This window comes from Lethenteron reissneri, chromosome 4, assembly GCF_015708825.2.
Source record: "Lethenteron reissneri isolate LAM-NWPU_2019-01 chromosome 4, ASM1570882v1, whole genome shotgun sequence".
NCBI classification, from domain to species: Eukaryota; Metazoa; Chordata; class Hyperoartia; order Petromyzontiformes; family Petromyzontidae; genus Lethenteron; species Lethenteron reissneri.
The window spans coordinates 11226674-11250197 of NC_083782.1; the positions used below are offsets into that span (position 1 = coordinate 11226674).

At 45.3% G+C, this 23524-nt stretch overlaps 1 protein-coding gene across 1 annotated transcript; it reads right to left on the reverse strand.

Annotated features, from left to right (window-relative positions):
• Positions 1-325: 325 nt before the first annotated feature.
• On the reverse strand, positions 326-22286 carry LOC133350622 (cAMP-dependent protein kinase catalytic subunit alpha-like). The gene is made up of 9 exons (XM_061565191.1): positions 22122-22286; positions 17520-17648; positions 14206-14304; positions 12045-12127; positions 7290-7416; positions 6844-6939; positions 5720-5842; positions 4318-4482; positions 326-3728 (listed from the first exon to the last, which is right to left on the reverse strand). Exons 1-9 carry the CDS (start codon positions 22272-22274, stop codon positions 3603-3605), a joined length of 1101 nt encoding a protein of 366 aa, XP_061421175.1. The 5' UTR covers positions 22275-22286; the 3' UTR covers positions 326-3602.
• Between the last annotated feature and the right edge of the window lie 1238 nt (positions 22287-23524).

Consider the following 23524-nt stretch of genomic DNA (forward strand, 5'->3'; position numbering starts at 1 on the left):
CTATACGTTTCACTATCGTGTTTTTGTGTCGTTTGCTTTTGTAACGTACCGACCTGCCGACTAGACATCTGTAAAACAAGAGCTTTTTAGCTCATCTGATTCCTCCAGGATAATAAACATTCTGATTCTGATGATTACAAATGCACCTCCCTTGTCATAGGTGCTGGACCTCAACGGGCCGTGACCTGGTTAAGTGAAGGAAGGTGATATCTGTTGTGACTGGTGGCCAGCAAAAACGCGATGAAAGTTTCAGGTATTGGAAAAAACTCTTGCAATTGAGAAGTGTCAAATCGTCTAGTGTGGAGCAGAAACATCGTCCGAAGACTTTGACCAATTTTGTTTTTATTACACCATGTACAGTCGCTTGAACAGCAACACATTATACACCGTATATATACAGGACTGTATATATGTGCGAGGGGACTGTCAATATGTTCTGAGGACGCATTACCAACGTAGAAAAGTTGCGACCAAGAATTATGTTTAGCTTAAAGCTACATAATTAATAAACTTTCGAACGATTACAGGGCAACACAATAAAAGGCCTACAACCAAATCACCCAGAATGCGCCTCATGGTGCCAGATCACTGAAGCTAAAGCGGGGTTGAAACTGGATAGTGTTTGGATGGGCAGCCACCATGCAGGACAGGCGTTAGAGGCTAAAGAGTGCGTGGTGGGCAGTAGACGGCAGTTCAACAAAATCCATTATTGTACTGTCCTGCCAAGGTTATTCTCCACGACTTCCAACCTACACGACTAACCAGCGTGGTGAGGTTTAGCCAAATAACCCCCCATGACCCACAAGGCGTGGGGAGGTACTCACCCAGCAGTGGATTGACAACGGGTCTGAACATGGATATGTAGAGACCAATTACAGGGTAAATACATGAACAGGGGCAGCTACATGGACAAATGTAACAGTGTGGTTCTGTGCATGCTCCTCATATATATATATATATCTGGTTCTCAACACCTTCCACAGCCCCTCGTAAACAAAACAGACAAATGGGGTTCAACGGTCGAGTTGTAGAGGGCTCACTTCCCACAGCATACGACTTCTCTCACTCAGCTATGTAAAATCAGCAGCAGCAAGTCTGTGGACCCTGGCATGCTTTAGAATGATAGGTTGAGGTTAGGGTTTAGGTGTGAGAGCTACGGATGGATCTAAAGGTCTACAGGATGTTACCTGCAATGGTCCGAGTTCATTATAACTTAAAAGGTGAGCCATAGCGTAGGATCTGGCTGGGTGGCACACCATCTGCAAAGTGATCAACAATTAGAAAATCACCAGTTCATATCGAGGTGGTGGATCAACTCAACCCATCACCATCCTCCTCTGGCTTCGATAAAATGAGTATCAACATTCATTCATCACGCATAGTCAACGAAGAACTGTTGCACCAAACGTGTGACCTCTTGCGACAGCGCTCGCATCATCTGCTCTAGCTGCCGTACACCGGCGTCGAGTGATGTTGATCCACGGATCACGGTGGGGGCGCCCACGGGGCAGCGCCATTTCTTTGAGGGTCGCAGCCCACTTCGAATGTCGACCGCCAACTGAAGACAACCAAACCTCAAAGAGTGACTGACCCCCAAAATAGGAATGTGAAATTTAAGGGCCATCTAGAGACACGAGTGTCACCACATTGTTCATTTGGGCATGGAGAGGTGTTTCCTATGGACATGGCTTTGGAGGAGGCTTCGTGTTTAAGTCTAATAGGTGATGTGTTGAGTTAGATCGCTCACCTAAGCCTTGGTCACGTGCCGGAACACACAACCCCTTGTGTCGTCAGACTCGGTGAGATACTGGGAACCTTCTTGCTTATTGTTAGACCCAAACCATAAAGTTTACATTTCCCCAGTTAACAAACCTGCAGGGATCAATTTAGCAGTGATAGCTAAATCTTTCATCTTCACACATTTCTGCTTGATGGCCAAATAATATTTTAAAACATACTCTGTGGCCACCCAACCACCTCCCAACCCTTTATAGTGATAAACATATGGCTGCATTGTCTTTACCATGGCGTGGGCAACATTCTCATTTCATCAGCCCAACAGACTGACACATGGTTCCCCAATGGCTAGTACACGTTAGTTCCCTTGCAATGTTGCTGCACTGGTGCCAAACAAGTTTTAATATTCAGTCACCTGAAGCCTGGCCTTGTCATTTTCTTTAATACGAATCAAATTTCACTGACAAAACGACCAAGTGCTGGCAACGCTTTGCAGAGGCAGGGTTTGAGCTCAGAGTTAAAAGGGTGGCACAAAGGGCCCCCCACCTCCGCTCTTGGGGTATGGCTGCTATTTCTAAATGCACTTTTACCGGAGCACTCGCACGAGGCAGTCGCTATGATAGAGTAAATTGATGCGCAACCTTTCGAGTAGCCACATGTCAATGGCGCTGTGTACCACTGCTATCGCTGCTCTTGCTTGGGCTGGCAAACACACTCCGGCTCCCCTAACTGACCATTCAATCACAGTAATCAGACACTCCAGGGACAACAAAAAACTTCACTCTCATTATCAATCCTTTGCCTTTAGTCATAATTAACTGTCCATACCGCGCTTCCACCCTAACCAAGAGAAGGTGCGGGATGAGTCCCGATTAAAATATTGGCACTCGTTAAGTAAAAGTAAAAATAACATTACCGGCTTTTTTTATTGTAACAGACAACGCCCACGACCGAATCACTGACAGATGGAGGTAAACGAAGGTGGCAGGGGCTGGTGGGAGGGGGGGGCAGGGAGGGAAAGGGCCGAGGGCAGGCAGTGGGAGGGGACCCCCGTTTCTACGCAGCATGTGAAGAAGGGGGCGGGAGAGAGCAGCAGAGCCGTGAGAAGCGCTCGGGACCAGGTATATACAGTGTGACAGCAGTTAGGAAGCGGGGCACTGTTGATGCGGCGAGCAGGCAGCAGCATATCCATGGGGAGAGGAGGAGGAGGTCCATGGGTTAGGGTCAACCCTCGGGTGACGTGGAGGTGCACGCAACACCCAAAATATGCCACCCAGGAAGGGCGGTGGAGCAAGGCTGAGGGAAGATTCAAGGGGTCGTGTGTACACGTGTGTTGGTAAGGAGGGGACCGTATGTGTAAGTGCTGTTCGTGGGAGGTTGTGCGTGCACATGCCAAGAATGGGGAATGGTAGGGGGGCAGGGATAGACGGATCATGTGTGTTGATGGCAGGGCACGTGCTGTATGTACGTGTGTTGATGGCTGGGGTTGTGAGCATGCACGTAGTTGTTGTGGGTGGGATCGTGTGTACACATGCTTCTTAGTTGGAAGGTTGTGTGTACACGTGTCGCTTGTCGCTGCAGCAAGAGGGATCTCGTGTGTACATGTGTCGAGGTGGGCTCGGCCAAGTGTACACGTGTCTCAAGAGTGGTGGGAGTGAGGGTGGAAACGTCGTGTGTACGTGAGTGGCAGTTGTGGTGGTTATGGGTTGACATGTACATGTGTCTTGGTGTGAGGGTGGGAGGAGGGGGCGACCCCGTCTGCCTTTTCAACACGCGGACGGTCGGACGGACGGACAGGGTGGACACGCAGTGGGCGACGCTGGACCGGGAGAGCGAGGAGGGAGGAGGCGAGGCGCAGGCGGTGTTCAGAAGTCGGCAAACTCCTTGGCGCACTTCTCAGTGGACGAGATGCGGATTTCCTCCTCCTCGTAGTCGTCGAAATTGCTGGCGTCGCCTGGGCCCTTGCACTTGGGAATGAAGGGAGCCTCGACCTGGAGGTGTGAGCCGAGTGGGCACAGGAATGATAACAAAGGTCACGAGGTCACCACTCCAACGATGCTATCATACATCTTCTTAGCTTTTTTCGGTAAAGTCGCATAGGTAAAAAATTACAATTAATAAAAGTAAAAAAAAACAAAAATAAAAATCACGACGTTTCGGAGGCAACACAAGCTTCCGTCTTCAGGTGCCTCCGAAACGTCGTGATTTTTATTTAATTTTTATTTTACTTTTATTAATTTTAATTTTTTACCTACATGACTTTACCGAAAAAACCTAAGAATATGAATCCTTGCAGTCACGAAAGCTTCAAATCTAGAACTATCATACATCGTTTTGCTTTCTTGTATTAAATTTTATTTGCAGTGGACACCCAACCAATCCTAGGTCTGCTGTCTTATCAGAATCAGAGAATGTATTTATACTGGAGTAATCTGATGTTACAGAGCTCACACACCCCTCAAAGACCACTCTTACGGGCTCGTCATCACTGCCGCCTGGTTTGAGGTTGTCCCCTTCGTTTCACAGTTGAGTTCAGGTTTACGTCAGTGGTGGTGTTGCCTTAGAGATGGGGGGAGGCACCTTGCGCTGGTAAATTGCGATCCAGTCGGTGGTGGAGAACCACTTGTGGTTCTTGATGTCGTTGACGCCGTTCTTGAGGTTTCCGAATCGCTTGGTGAGGTCCACTTGGAGCAGGTTCCTCAGCAGGTCCTTGAGGTCCGAGCTGAAGTGAGAAGGGAACCGCACCTGCAGCGACAATGGCAGTGAGGGCACATGCAAGTGGGATGCAACAGGCAGCCTATTAGCTTCATTGACTTGCTTGTATTGTCCATAAAAGCTCTGTGCCAATCCACTGATGGAAGGTGTCAAGTGGGATGTTTGACCACACTTCATCACACTGGTCACTGTGGATTGGTGAAGACTGATGCAGATGTCACTTCATATACCGCATGTTAACCTTGACTTGGAATTTAACTCAGGTGGTTGGTTTCATGTGGCGCAAAAGCCATTATGCCACTATTCTGTCAAGTACGCAAACGTCAAGCGCATTTCAGAAATGTATATAACAGGTACATTGACTCGTACTTACACCTTGTTTAGTTACGATGATTATCCCCGTAAACACATTCAACTGAAACAACCTATGTCTTCTAAACTTGTGTGTCAATCACTACATTTTCCTGTTATTACAAGGTGATTACCATTTTCAATACAAGGTGCACATGGTTAAACATATTTATTCACATATTTCAACAAGTGTTCCAACTGCAATTGTCTTGATTGCATAAACAACACAAAGTCATGTACATGAAGTCAATATTATTGCAAACATTGTGTATTCATTAAATGGGTACACAAATGTGGTACTCACCACACACATTACATTAAATAACTAGCAGGAAGTACCCGGCGTTGCCCGGGAGAAAAATATATTTCAAAACTTCTCTTAAAAACATAACAAACATAAACAAACACCAAGCTGTTGTGAAAGCCCGGCGTTCTGTTTGTCTGCCCATTTGTCCATCAACAAAATGATAAGAGGCTTGCAGAAGTCCAAAAAGTTATACAATGTGGGGGGTAAATAGTTGGTCTAATGTTTCGAAAATTGTCGACCCCCCCCTCAAAATATATTTTTACCCCCGCATAGGCATAAATACCTACACACCCTACACACAATAGAGTGAGGAGTGTCTAGTGAATCTATAGTAGTATCTAACTTTACAATAGTATCTGGCTCTACAATAGTATCGACTGACTCAATAGTAGTATCTATCGACTCTATCGTAGTGAATACTGACTCTACAGTAGTATCTAATGACTATAGTAGTATCTACTGAATCAAAAGTCATATCTATTGACTCCAAAGTAGTATCAACTGACTATAGTAGTAACTAACTCTATAGTAGTAACTTCTGACAATAGCAGAGAGAGGACAATTTACGAGTGGGCAATGAGGTAAGTTGCAGTGCTGGGACACGCGTACCTTCCCAGAGACGATCTTCTCGTAGATCTGGATGGGTTGGTCGGCGAAGAATGGCGGGTACCCAGCTGCCATCTCGTAGATGAGCACGCCCAGCGCCCACCAGTCAACCGCTTTGTTGTAGCCCTAAGTGGCACGCATGTCCACACAATTAAAACAGCACCGCGCAACGGTGGTTCATCAACTATACACAGCCTGCTCTCGATTATCTAGGCTACGGATTAACTGTGCTCACTGGCACCTTTTTAACCACAAGCTGGTTTAACGTTTGGCTGCTCCTCACTTGGCGAGGATCAGCGACTCAATGTCAGCCGTTACCCCATCACTTGAAGAAGGAAATATTGAACAAGGGTCAAGTAGGCGGCGGCGCCGATTCTCAAAAAACAGGACACATTCTTGCCCCAATCTACACCGGTAAACAATACATACTTTTTTTATATCCTAATTTTAGTACATTTTGTGTTACGTGTTTTGGTTTTACCAAGCGTTGACTGTACACATGCAAGCACACACACAGCCACAAAGATCCCTTTAGCCTTAACGACTGTTCACCTATTAAGGGTGACACAAGCACACAATGGGGTGGTATGGCCAGTATCATGCTGGGATGCCTTAATCTCCCCAGCGCTGATGTTTACACACCACGCCAGGTATTAATTTAAGACCAACTCGAGTTAGATGAGGCCCAGAACAGTTCAGATACCACTTGACACCGATGTTATTATGCATGTGCTGCTGCTCTCTACGTAAGCACACAAAAAGACAAGATCTCCCGTACAGCCTTCAATAGACTATTGGAGTAAGTGCTGTTAGTGAACACCCTATTAAGGTGAGCCAGGGCATGAGGGGATGGTGTGGCAAATTCCACGCCCGGCCGCCTTCGTCTCCCCAGTGCTGATTTGTTATCACGACACCGGAGACTCATATAACACTGAGTTGGACTTGGGACAGTCCAGGACCGGTTAAAAAAATAACTTGATGTTAGCCATGGCCAAGAATCAAGCTTAGGTTGTCAAGTTCACAGTACAGCGATCAAACCATTGTACCACCAGTCCTCTCACACAGCAGCAGGTACATTTGTGGTCAAGGCGGGAGTGTGTGCAGCAGTTGAGGGTGAGCCAGTGTACCTTGCTGAGGATGATCTCGGGAGCCAGATACTCTGGTGTTCCACACAGAGTCCAGGTTCGCCCCTTCACGCGCTTAGCAAACCCAAAGTCTGTCACCTGTTCACACATGGAAATAAAAGAGTTGAAAATTATGAAACATAAAAAAATGTTAGCAAGACCCCTGCTGCACGCCAATTAAGTTACACGTGGAAGGATAGTGTTTTCCTGTCATTGCACAAGAGTAGGCCCAAGGCAACGGGTTTACCATTCGTATAGGTTTACCATGCAGACCACTGGTGATATACTCCCCAACCTACTCCCATATATACCTGCATGTGCCTTTTTCTATATGTAGCTGTGTGTACCTCTGTGTACCTCTGTGTACCCTGAGTGACTGAGTAAAATATGTGTTAAGTGCCTTGATGCTCCTGTATACTCCTGTATACTTCGTGTGAGCCTGTGCGCACCTGGATGTATCCTTGCTGGTCAATAAGGAGGTTCTCAGGCTTGAGGTCCCGGTAGATGAGGTCCAACGAGTGCAGGTACTCAAACGCCAACACGATTTGTGCCGCGTAGAACCGTGAGTGGGGCTCACTGTAAAGACAACAAGATCGCCCGTATAGCCTTAACAGACTGTTGGGGCAAGTGCTGTTCGTGAGCACCTATGAAGGCCAGAATGGCACATGATGGGGTAATGTGGCCAGAACCACGCCTTGCCACCTTTGTCTCTCTAGTGCTGATATTTACACACCACACCAGGAACTCAGTCAAGGCTGAGTCGAGCTAGGGGAGGCCCAGAACCAGTTCAGATAACCGTCACTGGTATTGACCAGAAGTGAGAATTGAACTCAAGGTCACTGGGTTAGTAGCGCAGAGTGCTAACCCCTGCACCACTGCACACAGTTGGGCACAGCACACACACGTGGGGATATGCACACCAGCACCTAAGCACACACAGGCACACACATAGCCACACACATAGCCACACACGCAGGGATATACCATATTTCCCCACATATAGCCCGCATACGTATATAACCCGCAGACGCATATACCCCACAAAAATAGCGTTTTGTGTAAAACAATTTCAGATAGCCCGCACCTCCATATACCCCGCATGCATATATTTAAAGTCGTTACCGCAGCTTAATTCCATGATATTAATACAAAGTTGACATTTGTAATACATTCCACTATCAATTGTTAACAAAGAAAACAAACTAACCGGAAACGAATGAACTTAAAACAGTAAACAAGTAACAAAAGTAAATATCCGATAAATAAGTAACACATAACCGGTAGATAAGTACTGTAAGTAAGCGTACGGTTAGGCTCACCAGCATTCGACCTCATCATATTACAGCTACTGGACCCGGTAGTTACCCCTGTACAGATTTAGCACTGGTAGATTGTGCACTGCGCAGACAATAGCGGCACTAATGTAACGCCACTGCCTCCTGGCAACAAAGCCATTGGAAGTTTGAAACAAAGCTCATGGTCGCGACTGTATCGTGCTCAGCCAATGGAAGCGGCCGAAGGGACTCGGCAAAATTATGATTCCGCATCTGGTAGACGATTAAGGCCCTTCCCATTGTGCAATCCCCCTACAGCCACTGGAAGTATTCCGGTAAACAAAGTGCGCCCACTTCAAACGGTCGTTTCATTGTACAAACAATTCGAATAATTTAAAACGTGATAACATGTTAAATTTTAGTGTGAGTGGTTTATTCAGCAGTGCTTTAGTCAAAGGTAAGTGTTGCATAGTGGATAGTCCTACCATGAAAACATTAAACGAGTTATGACATGTCACACGTTAAAAATATTTTTGGGATAGCCCGTGCCTCCATATACCCGGCAGGGTCTTGTTTTGTATGTAAAAAGTGGTCTACCCCGCGGGTTATATGCGGGAAAATACGGTACACACACCGGCACACTTTGAACCACACCCTCGTTAACACAGGGCATTAACACACTAGTTTGTAAACAGAGCCACAGCACACTTGCACACACGTGGGGATATATAAGCTGGCAAGTAAATAAACAAAGGCACAGCACATACATATGTGCATGTAAAAACGAGGGTGTGGTTCAAAGTGTCTGAGCCGAACATACATTAAAACTACATACAAACCCGAAAAAGAACCACACAATTATTAACACCTTCACCCTCATATCAATAATGAAGCTTTCCAAATCCCTGCAGAAATAACTTTTCATCCTGTCCATTCAGGTTCCCATACACAGCCTTCTATTAGCAATTTTTTGTCAAATCAGGGCACAACACCCCTCCACTTTGGGATAAAACAAAATAGATTTTTTTAAATCACTAAATAAATCCTAGTGAGATTTGAACCAAGCTTTCCCATTCACCAGCCAAAAAACATAACCACTTGGTGGCTACAGACTTCACAGTCAGTGTCTTATGTGACCTTATTTTATTTCACCTCGTCAAAACCAACAAAACGTGACCAACGTAAATATTTAGTCACTTCGGAAAAAAGTCACCAGGAACCAGGTGTGCGGAATAGGCAGCGTGTGGGAGTTCGTCCAACTGGTATTCCTTGACACTCTTAGTCTTTGCAGCTTTTACATTCAGATTATTTAGATTATTTTGCTGCTCTTAATTTCCACATTATAAGCCACTTTGCCGAGCTTTAATTTGTGTCCAGGTCTTTTCTAAAACGCAAGTTAACACCTCAGTGGGCTATGCCTCGTAGGATGGGGATGGTCTTAGTTTTAATTAGATGTTTTTTGGGTGATTGTTTACCTTTCCTGTACTTTGCACAACTACCATGTTTGGTATTGTTTGTTGTTGTGACGTTCTTACCTGCGCCTACTGGGCATCTGTGAAAAATAGCTTTATAGCTCTTCGGATTTCTCCAGTATAAATAAATATTCTGATTCCGATTCTGATATGGGGCAATGTCACGCACAGGCAAGGGGTGCGGTTCTCATCTTCCCATGTATTTTCTCTTTTACTTACGCAGGCGATGGAGAAAGTCTGCATGATATTGTATTGAGCTGTCATTGTCTCTGTGTGTGACATGAAGTCAATATGCACCACATCTTTAGCATCTGAAAATATGGCATACATGATCTTGCCTGCAGAGTGGTCCAACTTGAACATTTTGCGTTGGAGAAGTTCGATTTTTCTACTGCATGGATTTCTCTTGGACTGAGGGTCCGAATGACAAATCAAGGTATCATCACCGGTAAGTAATACATTGCCTCAAATGTGTCTCCGTCTGCCTTCAGCCCTTCTAGATTATCATGAGAAGTGGTCACACTCCTTGCCACGTGTCCACATGCTCCGGCACCCAAGGTGCACATGCCTTGTTCATTCCAAAAATATCATGCATAGAGTGTTTTCCAGGAATCCCATATACAGGGAAGTTTTACAAAGCTATGTCCTTGCACGGCCTTGATGTTGGCCTCAATCATTGCAGTCCCAGGCCGCCCTGACCTGGAGTCATCATCAACAGTCTTTCTGCTCGGACAAAGTTGTGAAACCCACATTTTAAGTGTTGCACATTATGGTGCATTTTCCCCAAACACTTTGAACATGGATTTCAAACGTCCTTTCGGTTCAGCAGCAAACATTCTATGACAGCACAATGATTTAACATTTTCAGCCTCCTTCATGGTCTACCTATAATAGATGAAGCATGAATAAGGAACAAAGACGTCTAGAATACTGTGCCATTTGCATACACGCAACATGGACTATAAGTAGCTGCAACATCAATAGCCTCTGATAATCTCCTCTATATTAGCCTCAGAACGTTTTGTACCACTGGCACATGCATGCATACACATGTATTACCAGGACATTCACATGTATGTACGCACACACAGATACAGATGCACACCCACTAATGCAAAGATACATATTTTGTTTCACCTTGTAGACTATGGGGGCATGTTCTTAGCGAGCACCTATTAAGGTTGACATGGCACATTAAATGATGTAACCACAACCACGCCCTACATCCTTTATCGCCCACATGTTACATGCCTCTACATCTCTCCTGCTTATCAAGAGCCTGGCATAAGAGTTCGGGTCACCTAAATCGTAAAGGTGTGCATGCACACACATGCAATGGGAGGTGCTCATACCTACCGATGGCCCTGAAACAGGAGTGAAAGTTCCCCATTCCAATAGTCTGGGCCAGTCTCAACATAGGGTGACCACTGCTGCTTCCATCCCAGAGAGTGGTACCAAATCTATCACAACCCCAGAGTGATAATGGTTTGAGATGATCCTTGACAAGGATTTGAACATGCAACCCTCCAATTGTCAAGAATCAAGTGCTTTATAACCTCAGCACCAGCTGGATCGACAAAAGTAGCTGAGGCAAGATGCCACATTTTACAACTCCCTTGGTACTATATACACCATGCTGGGAATTGCATGGAAGGATAGGGGAAGCAACTTTGACATTCACAACAGAAGACAGAAAGCAATGAGATGCAATCGACAACATTTGTTGCTTTAATCACAGCACCAACCGGCTTACATCTGTCTATATCAGGGGTGGGGAACATACAGTCCATGGCCACATGAGGCCTATTACTTCTAAACTGCCCGCAAACAATAATTATCCATCACTGCAGGCATCTTAGTTGCACTAACTGGGTACTAGAGGAAACACGAGTATGCAATTAGTGCGTGCTCAGTCACTTCTGTCGCTGGAGGTGCATCTTCATACGAGGCACATGTAATTTATCGCACAATTATTCGATAACACTAAGGTGTTTGTTTTAATATTGTTACGCTTGTTCACCCAGGAAAAACATTTTCACGATGGCTCCACCAGGTTTTCGCAATAGGGAACAAAATCGCAAGTAAGTTGCAGGATTTTATTTTAGTAATGGGATGTTTCGGCCAATACCAATTACATGTTTTTTTTTGCTACTGGAGGAAAATGGAGAATGTGGAAGAAACCCATGCAGAACAGGGGGGGGAGAACATACAAACTCCACACATAAAGGTGCCCAAGTCAGGAATCGAACCTAGGAGATTACGTATTCTGAGACACAGGTGTTACCACTGCACCAAACTCCCGCCCATCAAATGTTAATGAGAAGTTATCCTGTTCGGCCCCCAGTAGGGGAAAGGTTCCCTACCCCAGGGCTACATGGCTGCTTGTGTATCCATGTGTCTCCATCGGTACATCCATGTGCCTGTGTGCTCGTTCATCCGTGCGCCTGTCTGTCAAGACCTGAAGCGGCCGATCCTGCGCAGATGTGAGAACATCTCTCCACCGGGCACGTACTCCAGCACCATGTAGAGGTTGGAATTGTCCTGTGGAACACATCGGGCATCACTACGTCCCTCTTCCGTCTCCCACACGAGCCACTATGGTTCACATGTAATGCTTTAAATATTCATTGATTAAAGAAGTCGACGAACATGCTTGCGATGGGATACTATTATGCTTGACCATGTCAAAGCACCGGAGCCTAATTCCAAGCAGTGGCCATGAAGAGCAAGGATCGTGGGAACAGCAGTAGAATGATGAGAGTGACAGAAAGCCATGTCAACAACGATTAATGGGATGCAGCAAGACAGTCAATGTCTCACTGCCTGGTCAGTGGCTGTACTGCAGATGTGGTTGCGTTCGGGTCAGGGGATCCAACCTGGAGCACTCTCGGACAGTATAAAGGGATAGTAATTGCTCGTGACAGCAGAGATTCTTGGAGGGCACAGAAGGCACTGATGGAGGGAGGGAGGGAGGGAGAAATGGCTAATGGGAACAGACACGAGGAGGAGTATGTGGGTAATGGAGGCTTTTACAGCAATTTTACAACCTATTTTTGGTGCCCTACAATTCGTGCCGTTTTCAACGTGATAAAAATGACCCCTAATTAACATAGGCAAAAAGCCTCCCACCATCAGCGTTAGGCATTCATCAATAAAAATGTCATCATTTTCTCATGACACATACAATGAATGGTGCGTGTTAAGATGAGATTATTTCCAAATTATGCAAACATGTTAAGGAAATATTTTATTTATGACTAATGGTCAGAATAAACAAAATGGCTCAAATATTAACAAGACAGAACAAACAAGACAGGACAGAATGGTACAGCCAGTACCATGCTTGTTATTGGTCGTACTTGTCTCTCTCTTATCTGTATGGGCTAGACTACCTCTAATGTGACCATAATACTGCTCCGTAATTGTTCAGCGCTATGTGAATATTTTTCAAAAATACGTTATAAAACAAATCTATTATTAGAGTACAAACCAAACAGGACAATAAAGGCAAAAAGCAACAAGACAAAAATAAAAAATTCTTGATTTAAATCAGGGCCCTGAATCATGAAAATGTATCAATTCGCAGGGGGAGGCTTCGTTAGTTAAGTCTCGTGGACATTTATGATTTAGAAGGTGCAGAGTAAATGATATACATAACACATAGTATGGTGGTATCAGGAACACACATCTGTGTGCTCGGCTCTATTAATATTAATTTAGAACAAAAAAATCAACGTGTCTCACCCCTCAAAGGGGCATTTGGGCAGTGCTCATCTCTGTTCATGGCACAGATCCTGTGATCAAAATGTCACATGCACAGGACAACCCCTGTTGTTGACCTGCCAGGAAGTGGTACTCATTCCTTTGGTCTGAGTGATGACAGGTTGAGTTGATCCCAAACTGGGATTTGATGGAACTAATTTGTTCAATATTCGGTGTTTGAAATAAAACACACTTCAATAGCAATTATTAAGCTAACGACCAACCAGTTAATTTGTTGTTTGAGGCTAATATAAGGTGTGTGGATTGCTCACATTTATGGAGCTGAGGATTCCAAAGAATCTGTGGCACACAGCGAAGAGTGCCTGTCCACATTCGGCCGGAACAACTATCAGTTGTGGCAAGTATCGCAGCTGGCTAACATTACATTGAAAGCGCTGCCTGTCCACAAGAATTAGGGCAACGTGCTTACCCAACGCGTACCATATAATCTTAGCAGGTAAGAGATATGTAGACAGGTGAAGCATTACGGGGAAGGAGAGGATGATGCACGAAGATGAATAGCGAGGCGTAAGGAGAGATGTGGGGAGATGTGGGTGCAAAGTCGAGTGGGGAAGGGTGAAGAGTGGTGGAGAGGAAACTAAAGATGAGACGGGAGGAGCAGCGCTTGCCACGGCGATCCCAAAAGAGTAGCTCTGAAGAGCATGTCTCAAAGATGAGACAGTTGGTCAGGAAGCTACGATCAAGGATGAGCACGGTCGGCTACATATGGCAGGAAAGAAGTTAAATTTACATACAAACAGGGTCAGGAGAGACGATTTTGTAGGTAATAGGAAGCACACGGAGTAACGGGGAGAAGCAAGGAGGGATGGCGGAGAGCAAGGTGAAGCCGGGATCACCTTGAAGCTGTATTCGAGGCGCACGAGGAAAGGGAAGCTGATGGCCTGCAGGATGCGTTTCTCATTGAGCGTGTGTTCCACTTGTTTTAACTTGACCACCTGCAGTCATCCGCACACGGCACACACGCCATGCATACACGTGTTTGTGGAATGCGTGTAACAACACTAAAACCATTCGAATAACAATATAAACACAAAAATAGCGGTTATTATGAACAAAAATATGGGTATTAGCTGCATCAATAACAGCAATAGCAACAGCTATAACAACAGCAATAGAAGTAAGTTAATAATGCTGTTGCACCTGAAAGTCCAACACATTCCTGTGGAGGGAGCTGGTAGGAACGTTGGGTTGCTCAGTCAATGGCCAGGGTCAAAGGCGGTGTGGTGTATTCCGCAAATATGGCCGACTGTGAGGGTGGGCACAAGCCGGCGTGAGTAGATTAAACGTTGAGTTTTATAATGGCACCACGGGGTGACCAGCCCCTCCCCACCCAGCCCCACCTCTCCCACCCCCCACCCAGCCCCACCCAGCCCCACCCTCCCCACCCAGCCCCACCCTCCCCACCCAGCCCCACCCTCCCCTCTTCACCCAGCCCCACCCCTCCCATTTTTGGATGCACGACGGACGGACGGACACAATAATCCCCTGTGGGCTGGTGTAACCAGGAGGTTCCTACCAGTATTAATTGGATGTCTGACCAAGTGTTGTACATCGGGGAAAATCATAAGGGAACAGACAGCACTCCGAAAATGATGTTGGCAAGTACAGCAAACAGATCACTATTTCATATGTGCAGTGGCCTACTTGCTCTACTGTTTACAGTACAATAAATTAAATTATAACTGTGTTGCGGTAAGAAACTAGATCTTTGCGAGTTACATAAACATGTGTGCAAGTGTGGATGGTCACTCCCTATCAAATAGCACTAAAGCAGTGGCTAGGGCCACCTTGCTGTCGCACTGGATCGCACGGTGCTTGTGTGTGTGATGGTGTGAGCCCGCAAAAATAACCTACATCATCCATTTGGCCAGCTCCAGGCTGTACTAAGGTATTGAGAAGATTTATTCCTAGGGCCAAATAAGAATTTGTGTGTCACCTTTTTTTGCCACATCCATAACTCAGAACAGTTCATCAGCTGTGCGTGGGGCCTAGAATGGACACCAAAAACTGTGGAAATCACAGGCATCTACCAATTCTAATCACCACACACTTTTGTTCTCTTTATGGCCTTGAGGCTAACATGCTGTCCCACCCGTTCACCTGACAATATTGGGTCAGCTGTAGCTTGGCAAAAGGTCGACCACTTTCACCAACATTCTTATTGGATGATGACATTTGGCCAAAAAAAAAATTCAATAGGGGGCAATATTCGGGAGAAAAACAACATCTTATGGATACTGCCTTCTGTCAAGTGAAAATTATGCCCGATAGGTAGAGTATCTTTCTATGTGTAGTGACTTAACTCGAGGACAGTAAGACTTGGATGCACTTCTTTTATTGAACGAGCACCATCGGGATAATACACACCCTACGTGGGCACACACTATTACTGTTGCTAGTCTATACAAAACACTAACTGTCTAACACTGACGGCGCTGAATGCAAATAGCCAACAACAATCATCAGCGCAACATAGAGTGAAGACGGCAGCGACGATGGCGACGAGGTGGTGACGACGACTACCTTGAACAGCACGACGGGGATCCCACTTCCAGAAACAGCCACGAGGTCCCCCACAGGGGCCCTTCTGATACTCTCAGCGTGGCCTTTCTCCACCCTGGCCATGCCCCTCTCTGGAACATACTGGCGGGTTCCCCGGCCTTTCCAAGAGATGACCCCCTCTCGTGTCGATCGTGGCCTGTTGACGTGGGTACTGCCATACACCGCAGTTGCCCTTTCTCACCAGCAGCCAGCGCTATGCCACTACATATGTATGATGTTTCTATGTATTTAGGTGTGTGGGCTGTGTGGTAAATAAGTGGTGTGTGGTGTATAGTGCACATTTTTGGTGTGTATGTGTGTGGTGTCATATGGTGGGGAGCGAGAGTGTAGCGGTTAGGGTGCTGCGTTATAAACCTGGCAACCCGGGGGCTCGATTCTCGCTAACGGCCAACACCAGTGGCAATTATCTGAACCGGTCCTGGGCCTCCCCTATGTCGACTCAGCCTCAAATGAGTACCTGGTGCGATGTGTAAACATCTCCACTGGGGAGACAAAGGTGGTCGGGCGTGGTACTGGCCACCCACCCCCTCGTGTACCGTTCCGGCCTTCATAGGTGCTCACTAACAGCACTTGCCCCTACAGTCTCATTTCAGACTGTCTTCGACAGACCTGTTCTCCACCTGAGGACGGCTGCTTGCGTTGTGGCCGAAACGTCGTGAGAATTGTATTTTATAATGTTTATTTTTATTATTTTATTATTTCCATTCTACGTGACTTTACCGAAAGAACCAAGAAGATGAATCCCTGCAGTCACGAAAGCTTTAAATCGAAAAGTATACAGAGTTCTGTTGTGGGAACTTTGTTCCTGGCCCTGCGATCTTATACTTCCACCGCCCATTACCCATAAATCTCACTTCTCTATTTAAAGCCAATTTTTAAGGTAGAGGGCAACACAAGGATTGTCAACAATGGCAGCAAGGGCTAGAGAAACGATGAACTTAAGTGGTCCAGGTGCATGTGGAGCTGAGTTTACTTGCTGAACACTGGCATAAAGGTTGTCAAGATCGGCCTCTATGGAAGAGGCTCTTGAAGAATGCTACTGGGCAGATTGAGGAAGTCACCCTCCAACAATAAGAGGGCAGACTGACACGTGCAAGAATGAGCAGAGCACCGGGGAGCTAAAAAACAGCAAGTTGGCACAGTGGAGCCCAAAGGCAGTGCATTTGCCAGTCATCTCAGCCAGTCAACCGACATCACCTGGGTTTGTCTCTTAACCTTCTGTCAGTGAACCTTTGACACTTCACCTAGCCTGGCACAAGTGATGTCACCACACTTAGTGTCAAATGGAAGCTGTTGTTGTATGGTGTGTAGGTTGTGTGCGATGTGTGTGGTGTAAAAGTGTGTATGATAATTGTATGGGGAGTGTGAGGTGTGGTGTATGGTGTGTGTGGTGAATAGTGGCCTTCATTGGTGCTCGCTAACAGCACTTCCCCCAAGTCTGTTCAGTATATTATGGAGGATCTTTATCTTGTATTGAATATGGTGTGTGTTTGTATGGCGTGTGCAATGTGCGGTGTGTGTGGTACATCGTGTGTGCAATGTGTGAGGTGTATGGTGCACAGTGCTGGCTACAGCCTGGCCTCCTAACCTTCTGTTTGTCGAGGATCTTCATGGCGAAAAACTGGTCGCTGGACTTGTGCTTGACGAGCATGACGCGGCCGAACGAGCCTGTGCCAAGCGTCTTTATTCGCTCAAAGTCCTCCAGGCACGACGTGTTCTGTATGGGACACAGACAACACACAGTGCTCACATAGCTTGATGCCTTATCTCTGGCCAACCCTAACACGCTACTCTTACCCCATCACCTAACCTGAACAATAACACTCACCCTTAAAACTAAAAATTAACTATTAACCTAACACCTACTGACACTGAAGACTAATATCTAAGGCTAGCACCTATCTCTGACCCAAATATTAAACCCAGACACAAACATTGAACGGAAACACTAACTCTAACACAATTTCAACCGAGAGGATGGGTACAAACTTAGCAATCATTGGAAGGATGTAATCAACCAGTTTAAGTCATAACTGATTGTGATGTTCCCACCCTGCCACCTTCCGATGTTAGTTGTTATTTCCGGCACTCCGATTTTACATTAACAGGTTAAATTTCTCACACCAACACAGCCACCTCCGTGCGCCGACGTGGCGATGGCTCCGAGATCTCACATTAACATGCTAATGTCTCACATTAACATGCTAATGTCTCACATTAACATGCTAATCTCTCACATTAACATGCTAATCTCTCACATTAACATGCTAATCTCTCACATTAACATAGCCACCTCAGCGCGCTCGCCGTGGAGGCCGCTCTCCGATCTTACATCAACATGCTAATTTTTACCTGGCAGCCCTTTAATTGGTGGAAACCCACCGCCAGCTCCCGTTGTTGACCATCACTTACATTAGCATTAGCTGCTCCGCCAATACTGCTGCCACTTGGGCTATGCCCATTTTAAACCTTTATGAACAGTTTTCCTTTAGAGACTAACCCCCCTTTTCCTGATGACGACCGCTTGTGTTGTGATCAAAACGTCATGGTTTCATTTTTATTATTATTTTTTCTATCTACGTGACTTTACTGAAAGAACCAAAGAATACTAACTCTAAGCTTTATTGCCAACCTAAATATTTACCACAAACATTAACACCTACTACTAACCCCAAAACTAATGCCTAAAACTTTAAACTAATCCCTTACCTTAACATCCAACTATTAATATCAACTATAACAATAACACATTACATGACGTTTATATGAACTCCAAATCCTACCACTAACCCCTTAAGCAAACATTAACCCTAACATCAACCCAACCGTTAACTCGGACTCGAACAATTAAAGCATAACTATAGCATTAACCCCTAACCTTAACATCTAACACGATTAATATAACTATAGCATTAACCCCTAACCTTAACATCTAACGCGAATAATATAACTATAGCATTAACCCCTAACCTTAACATCTAACGCGAATAATATAACTATAGCATTAACCCCTAACCTAACATCTAACGCGAATAATATAACTATAGCATTAACCCCTAACCTTAACATCTAACGCGAATAACATAACTATAGCATTAACCCCTAACCTTAACATCTAACGCTAATAATATAACTATAGCATTAACCCCTAACCTTAACATCTAACGCTAATAATAACCCCCAACTTTAACAGTAACCACCAACCTCGCAGGTATCCCTTACAAACGATATCTAAGATTAACCTTAAACTTTAACACCAACACCTTTAATTAACAATAATTACATTTCTTCTTGAAACAGCTGCATCCTCAGCTTGAGCATTCAAGAAGAAAAGCCTCTACCATCACCATTACAATCACAAGATCACAGCATGTACGTTGTATTTGCATGCATAGATGCAAAGGAATAAAATGCACTCATTTTCCCAGCACATTTATATGCAATATGCGCCAATAAGATGCAAAGCCTCGTTTAAAAAGCCCTTCTGATGGAATAGAGGCTAAAGCTTGGCTCAACTCGACACAATATGCATGGTTGGATAAATTGCCTAATACAGATGCAGACTGATGCTTTGGTCAGAGGGCTTAACAGAGCACAATATCTATCAGATATGTGCTCAGACGGTTGGAGAACTGCGTCACGCTATTTAAATCCTCGAAAGTTTATCTCGGCCAGTGTGGTTTTCCTATGTGTAGTGAGTCCAACTGAGTCGCAGACGTTATCTTAGGAGCAACACTATTTACACAACGGTACGTAACACGACACAATCTACACTCGGGTCTCGAATGGCCATCTCACCATGCTACGGCAGAACTACACACGGTTCGCTATCCTGGTGGTCCGGACCACGAGCTAGGTCCCGGACCGCGTGGCTAGAGGCTTCTTCTCCCCGACGTGGATCTTCTTCACACCAGCACACGAAGAACCCCGAGCTCCTCACGGAGCCCTCGTTAGATGCCCCTGGGCTGGGGCTGGCCCCGCCCCTCGCCCCGTCCACCTTCCAGGTCTCTCGAGCTCCTTCTCGAAGGCTCCCGAGAGCTCTTTTGGACCACGTGACCACCATGCGGTCCCCGTCCACCGGTGGCGCTCGCGGTGCCTCCGCGCCAACCAGCACTCACCCAAGCCCCGCTAGGGCCAGTACTACATCCCGTAACTCGGGCTGCCCATAATGACAACACATTACCCGCCGTGGCTTGGTAAGCCCCAGCACTATTGACAAGCACAGTCACTACATATGCAAACATAAAGGAAACTCATGGGCTACACAATAACTGTCAAACAATCACAACATGTATGAGACTCCAATGCAAAAAATTACAAAACAGTTTTTTTTATTAGCCTTGCTTACCCAGGGGAAGCCTTACTGAGCATTAAGCCTATTTTTCCCGAAAGGTCCCGCCAAGCTTTTGCGGTGATGTTGCTATGTGCAATACCAATTGATACATTTGCAGGCAATTCATTTGCATTGGGATGTTTGGTCGATAACAGTAGCATTGCATGTTTTTTTTAGATATGGGTGGAAACTGGAAAACCCAGAGGAAGCCCATCCAGAACAGGGGGAGAATGTAAATCTCCACACAGAAAGGACATGAACCCACAGACTAATCATTGGAGGCAAACCAACTTGCTGCCCAAATTTGGATTCATTAAAGGGCTTAAATGTGACCAAATTTGTGGTGACATAAGGCACTATGTGCCCAAATTTGGGCCATCCATTTAGTACGTGCACAAAAATCTGTCAAAACTTGACCCCTTCCCCCCTCCTTGTATGCACATGTACTTTTTACACCCCCTCCCACCACCTGCGTACGAAAGCTTGACGCACCCCCCCCCCCCCCAATCCAATAGAACGGCCGATATTTAATCCACGCAGAGACGATCAAGGATGAATAATATTAACGTGTTTAAGCAAACAGATAGTCCACCGTCGGACTATCTAACTCATTTGAAGGTCAATGTAGACACATTATTATCGAGACTTCACTCCCCCCCCATGCGTACGTTGTCAGTAGACCCCTCATACACAAGCGTACGCATTTGGGTTATCCCCCCTCTCCCCCCTCCAAGCGTACGTACTAAATGGATGGCCCCAATCTCAGTTAAATTAAATGAGTCCTGGGTTTCCTACCCCTTCACAAACCCGCACATACCAGCCTCGTAAAGTATGTATTCTTTGGGTCTTTCGATAAAGCCACGTAGATAGAAAAATAATAAAAAATCACGACGTTTCGATCGCAACACAAGCAACGTCATCAGGTGAAAAAATATAGCGGGAGAGCTACTGAGGCAGGATTTAGTAAAGTATGGCCAAACAATCACTATGACTGACAGTGTAGAGAGACTTTCATTCAGCAGTGGATTGACAAGGGGCTGTATATATAGCATTTAAATATGATCACATCTCAACTCATTATTTTATAGCGAGGCACTTCAGATCTGAGCTCCTGTTAACTTGATGATGCCGGATATAATATCCCCCGAAATGCGTAACCATTTGCATGTTGTGAGATTATTCTCTAAACTAGTGTACCTGAAGAAGTCATAAATTTGGCACGTTTGATTCACGTGACACTTTTATTAACTGGCTGTGTAAGATGGAGGAGGGTTTACGACAACCTATTACACGACCTAACAAAAATGAACAAATTATGAATCAGAGGCAGTCAGTTATAGGCCGAGCAAAAAAGAAAGGTCTTGAGCATGGACTTGAATAGCGGCAGGTAGAGAACAGCATTTATAGTTGCTGGAAAGGAGTTCTAGGATATGGAGCAACATATGAGAATGAGTGACCTCACACAGAGCAAAGCTATAAAAACTCACAACTGTTAAGGTGTAATAACAATTCAACGTATTCTTAATTATATTTGGAAGTATAGCAATTTACATCTTAGATGCACAAACATTCGTTGGAGGCTGACATCCCTAAATAGACTGTGGTGGAGTGCTGTTAGTGAGTGCCCATTAAGCCCAGCATAGATAATGTGGTGGGGGGCCAGTACCATCTATGCCCACTGCCCTGAGTGTCCCCAGTGCCGATGTTGTCTGTATGAGTGTTGAACTTATTTCGCACCATACATAGCCAAACGTGCTAATGTTGGCAAAACAGCATCAGGAACCCATCTTGCATTGCGGCTCACAAACATTGATTGCTGTTGTGTGTGTAAAGCTGTGTGGATTGCCTTGCTCTCACCTGCTGTGGGTTTTCCCATTTTCGCATAAAATCTTCCTTCGCCTTCGCCAGGAACTCTTTCACTGCAACAAGAAATGTGAAAAAAAGATGAGCATGCTGAATCATCCAATGTACATCCTTATATTGCACAGACATAAGAACTCTCTTTTCCATTGTACAACCGAGCCATGCCGGGCCTTTACCAAACCAGCCTGGCGTGGCTCAGAAGGATCCAGGTTGTTTTTCCATTGCAGCATCCAAGGCATTCTACTGACATAACATGCATTGAGCGTGTGACATCAATGTCCCACTTCCAAGGGTGATGAATGACAAAGCTCGCTCCTGGCCCTGCTTGGTCCAAAGCCAGATTCAAAGGACATCAGTCTAATGAGATCAGGAGTTTCAGTTTGCTTCTGGCTCAGCTTTGCAAATAGCCAGTGGAAAACCACCAATATGGCGAGTCTCCACTGGCACGGCTCAGATGTGCCAGTAGAAAAAGGGTACGAGTGACCAATGGGACAGCCAAGGAGAACTGTCTAGATTATATTTTTCAGATAAGCCAGCAGCATGGATGCTTCATCGCATCATAAGTATACAGGCAATCCTCCGTTTATGCGCTTTGTGATATGCCATTTTGGAACAACGCCCGCTTTGTATTTAGACATTTTATTGACATACGTGAGGACATTTTCGGAATGCCATCCGCAACGCGACATGTGGCACCCTAGCCTGGCACCGCGACCCAATGGCAGAGCCAGCAGCCAGTGCCGGTACGGTAACTAGTGTACTATAGTGTGCGTACAGCATCTTGCTGCGTGTACACCAGCACTCTTCCCCCCTTCGTCTCACATCTCTCGTTGTGATCGTACGCTGTAACGTCTACTCGTCTACATCCATCCGCTCAACAACACAACTCCGGCGAAGTTACAAGTAAGAATGTATTTCTTTATTTACATTTTTATTTTTGTAGGAACTATATTAGAGTTTACATTATTTTCCTTTTAATTTAAAGTATTATATTGTGTGTATATGTATTGCATTGATATAGGATAGGATAATAAAGGCGATTATATGTCTGTGAGTGAAATCCCCTAACCCATTCCTTTACCATTATTTATGGGAAAATAGCTTTTGACACATGCCATTTTGAGATACGTGCGCTTTTCCAGGAATGCATCTATCGCGTATGTCAAGGAGTGCCTGTATTATCCTCTCAACTTAACATACCTATTCCATGAGACTCTCCCTATATAAAAAAGAGCTTTCTTGTTTAGGAAACAAGTTTAAAAAATTATATCATCAGATATATTCCACTTGCACTGTCAGTAAAATCATGAAGCAAATAAACATTTCTTGGAACTCTCTTATTCAGCAGAGTATCACATGGTTAGGGAATACTCCCGACGACACCAACATGGAACAAT

What these genes read in the sequence shown, in the direction of transcription:
- LOC133350622 (XM_061565191.1), bottom strand. Translation starts at nt 22,274, where the DNA reads ATGGAAAAGAGAGTTCTTATGTCTGTGCAATATAAGGATGTACATTGG. An exon ending in GCCTCGAATACAGCTTCAAG is followed by an intron (nt 12,128 to 14,205) that starts GTGATCCCGGCT and finishes TGTGTTCCACAG; the next exon opens with GACAATTCCAACCTCTACAT. An exon ending in ACCAGCAAGGATACATCCAG is followed by an intron (nt 6,940 to 7,289) that starts GTGCGCACAGGC and finishes ATGTGTGAACAG; the next exon opens with GTGACAGACTTTGGGTTTGC.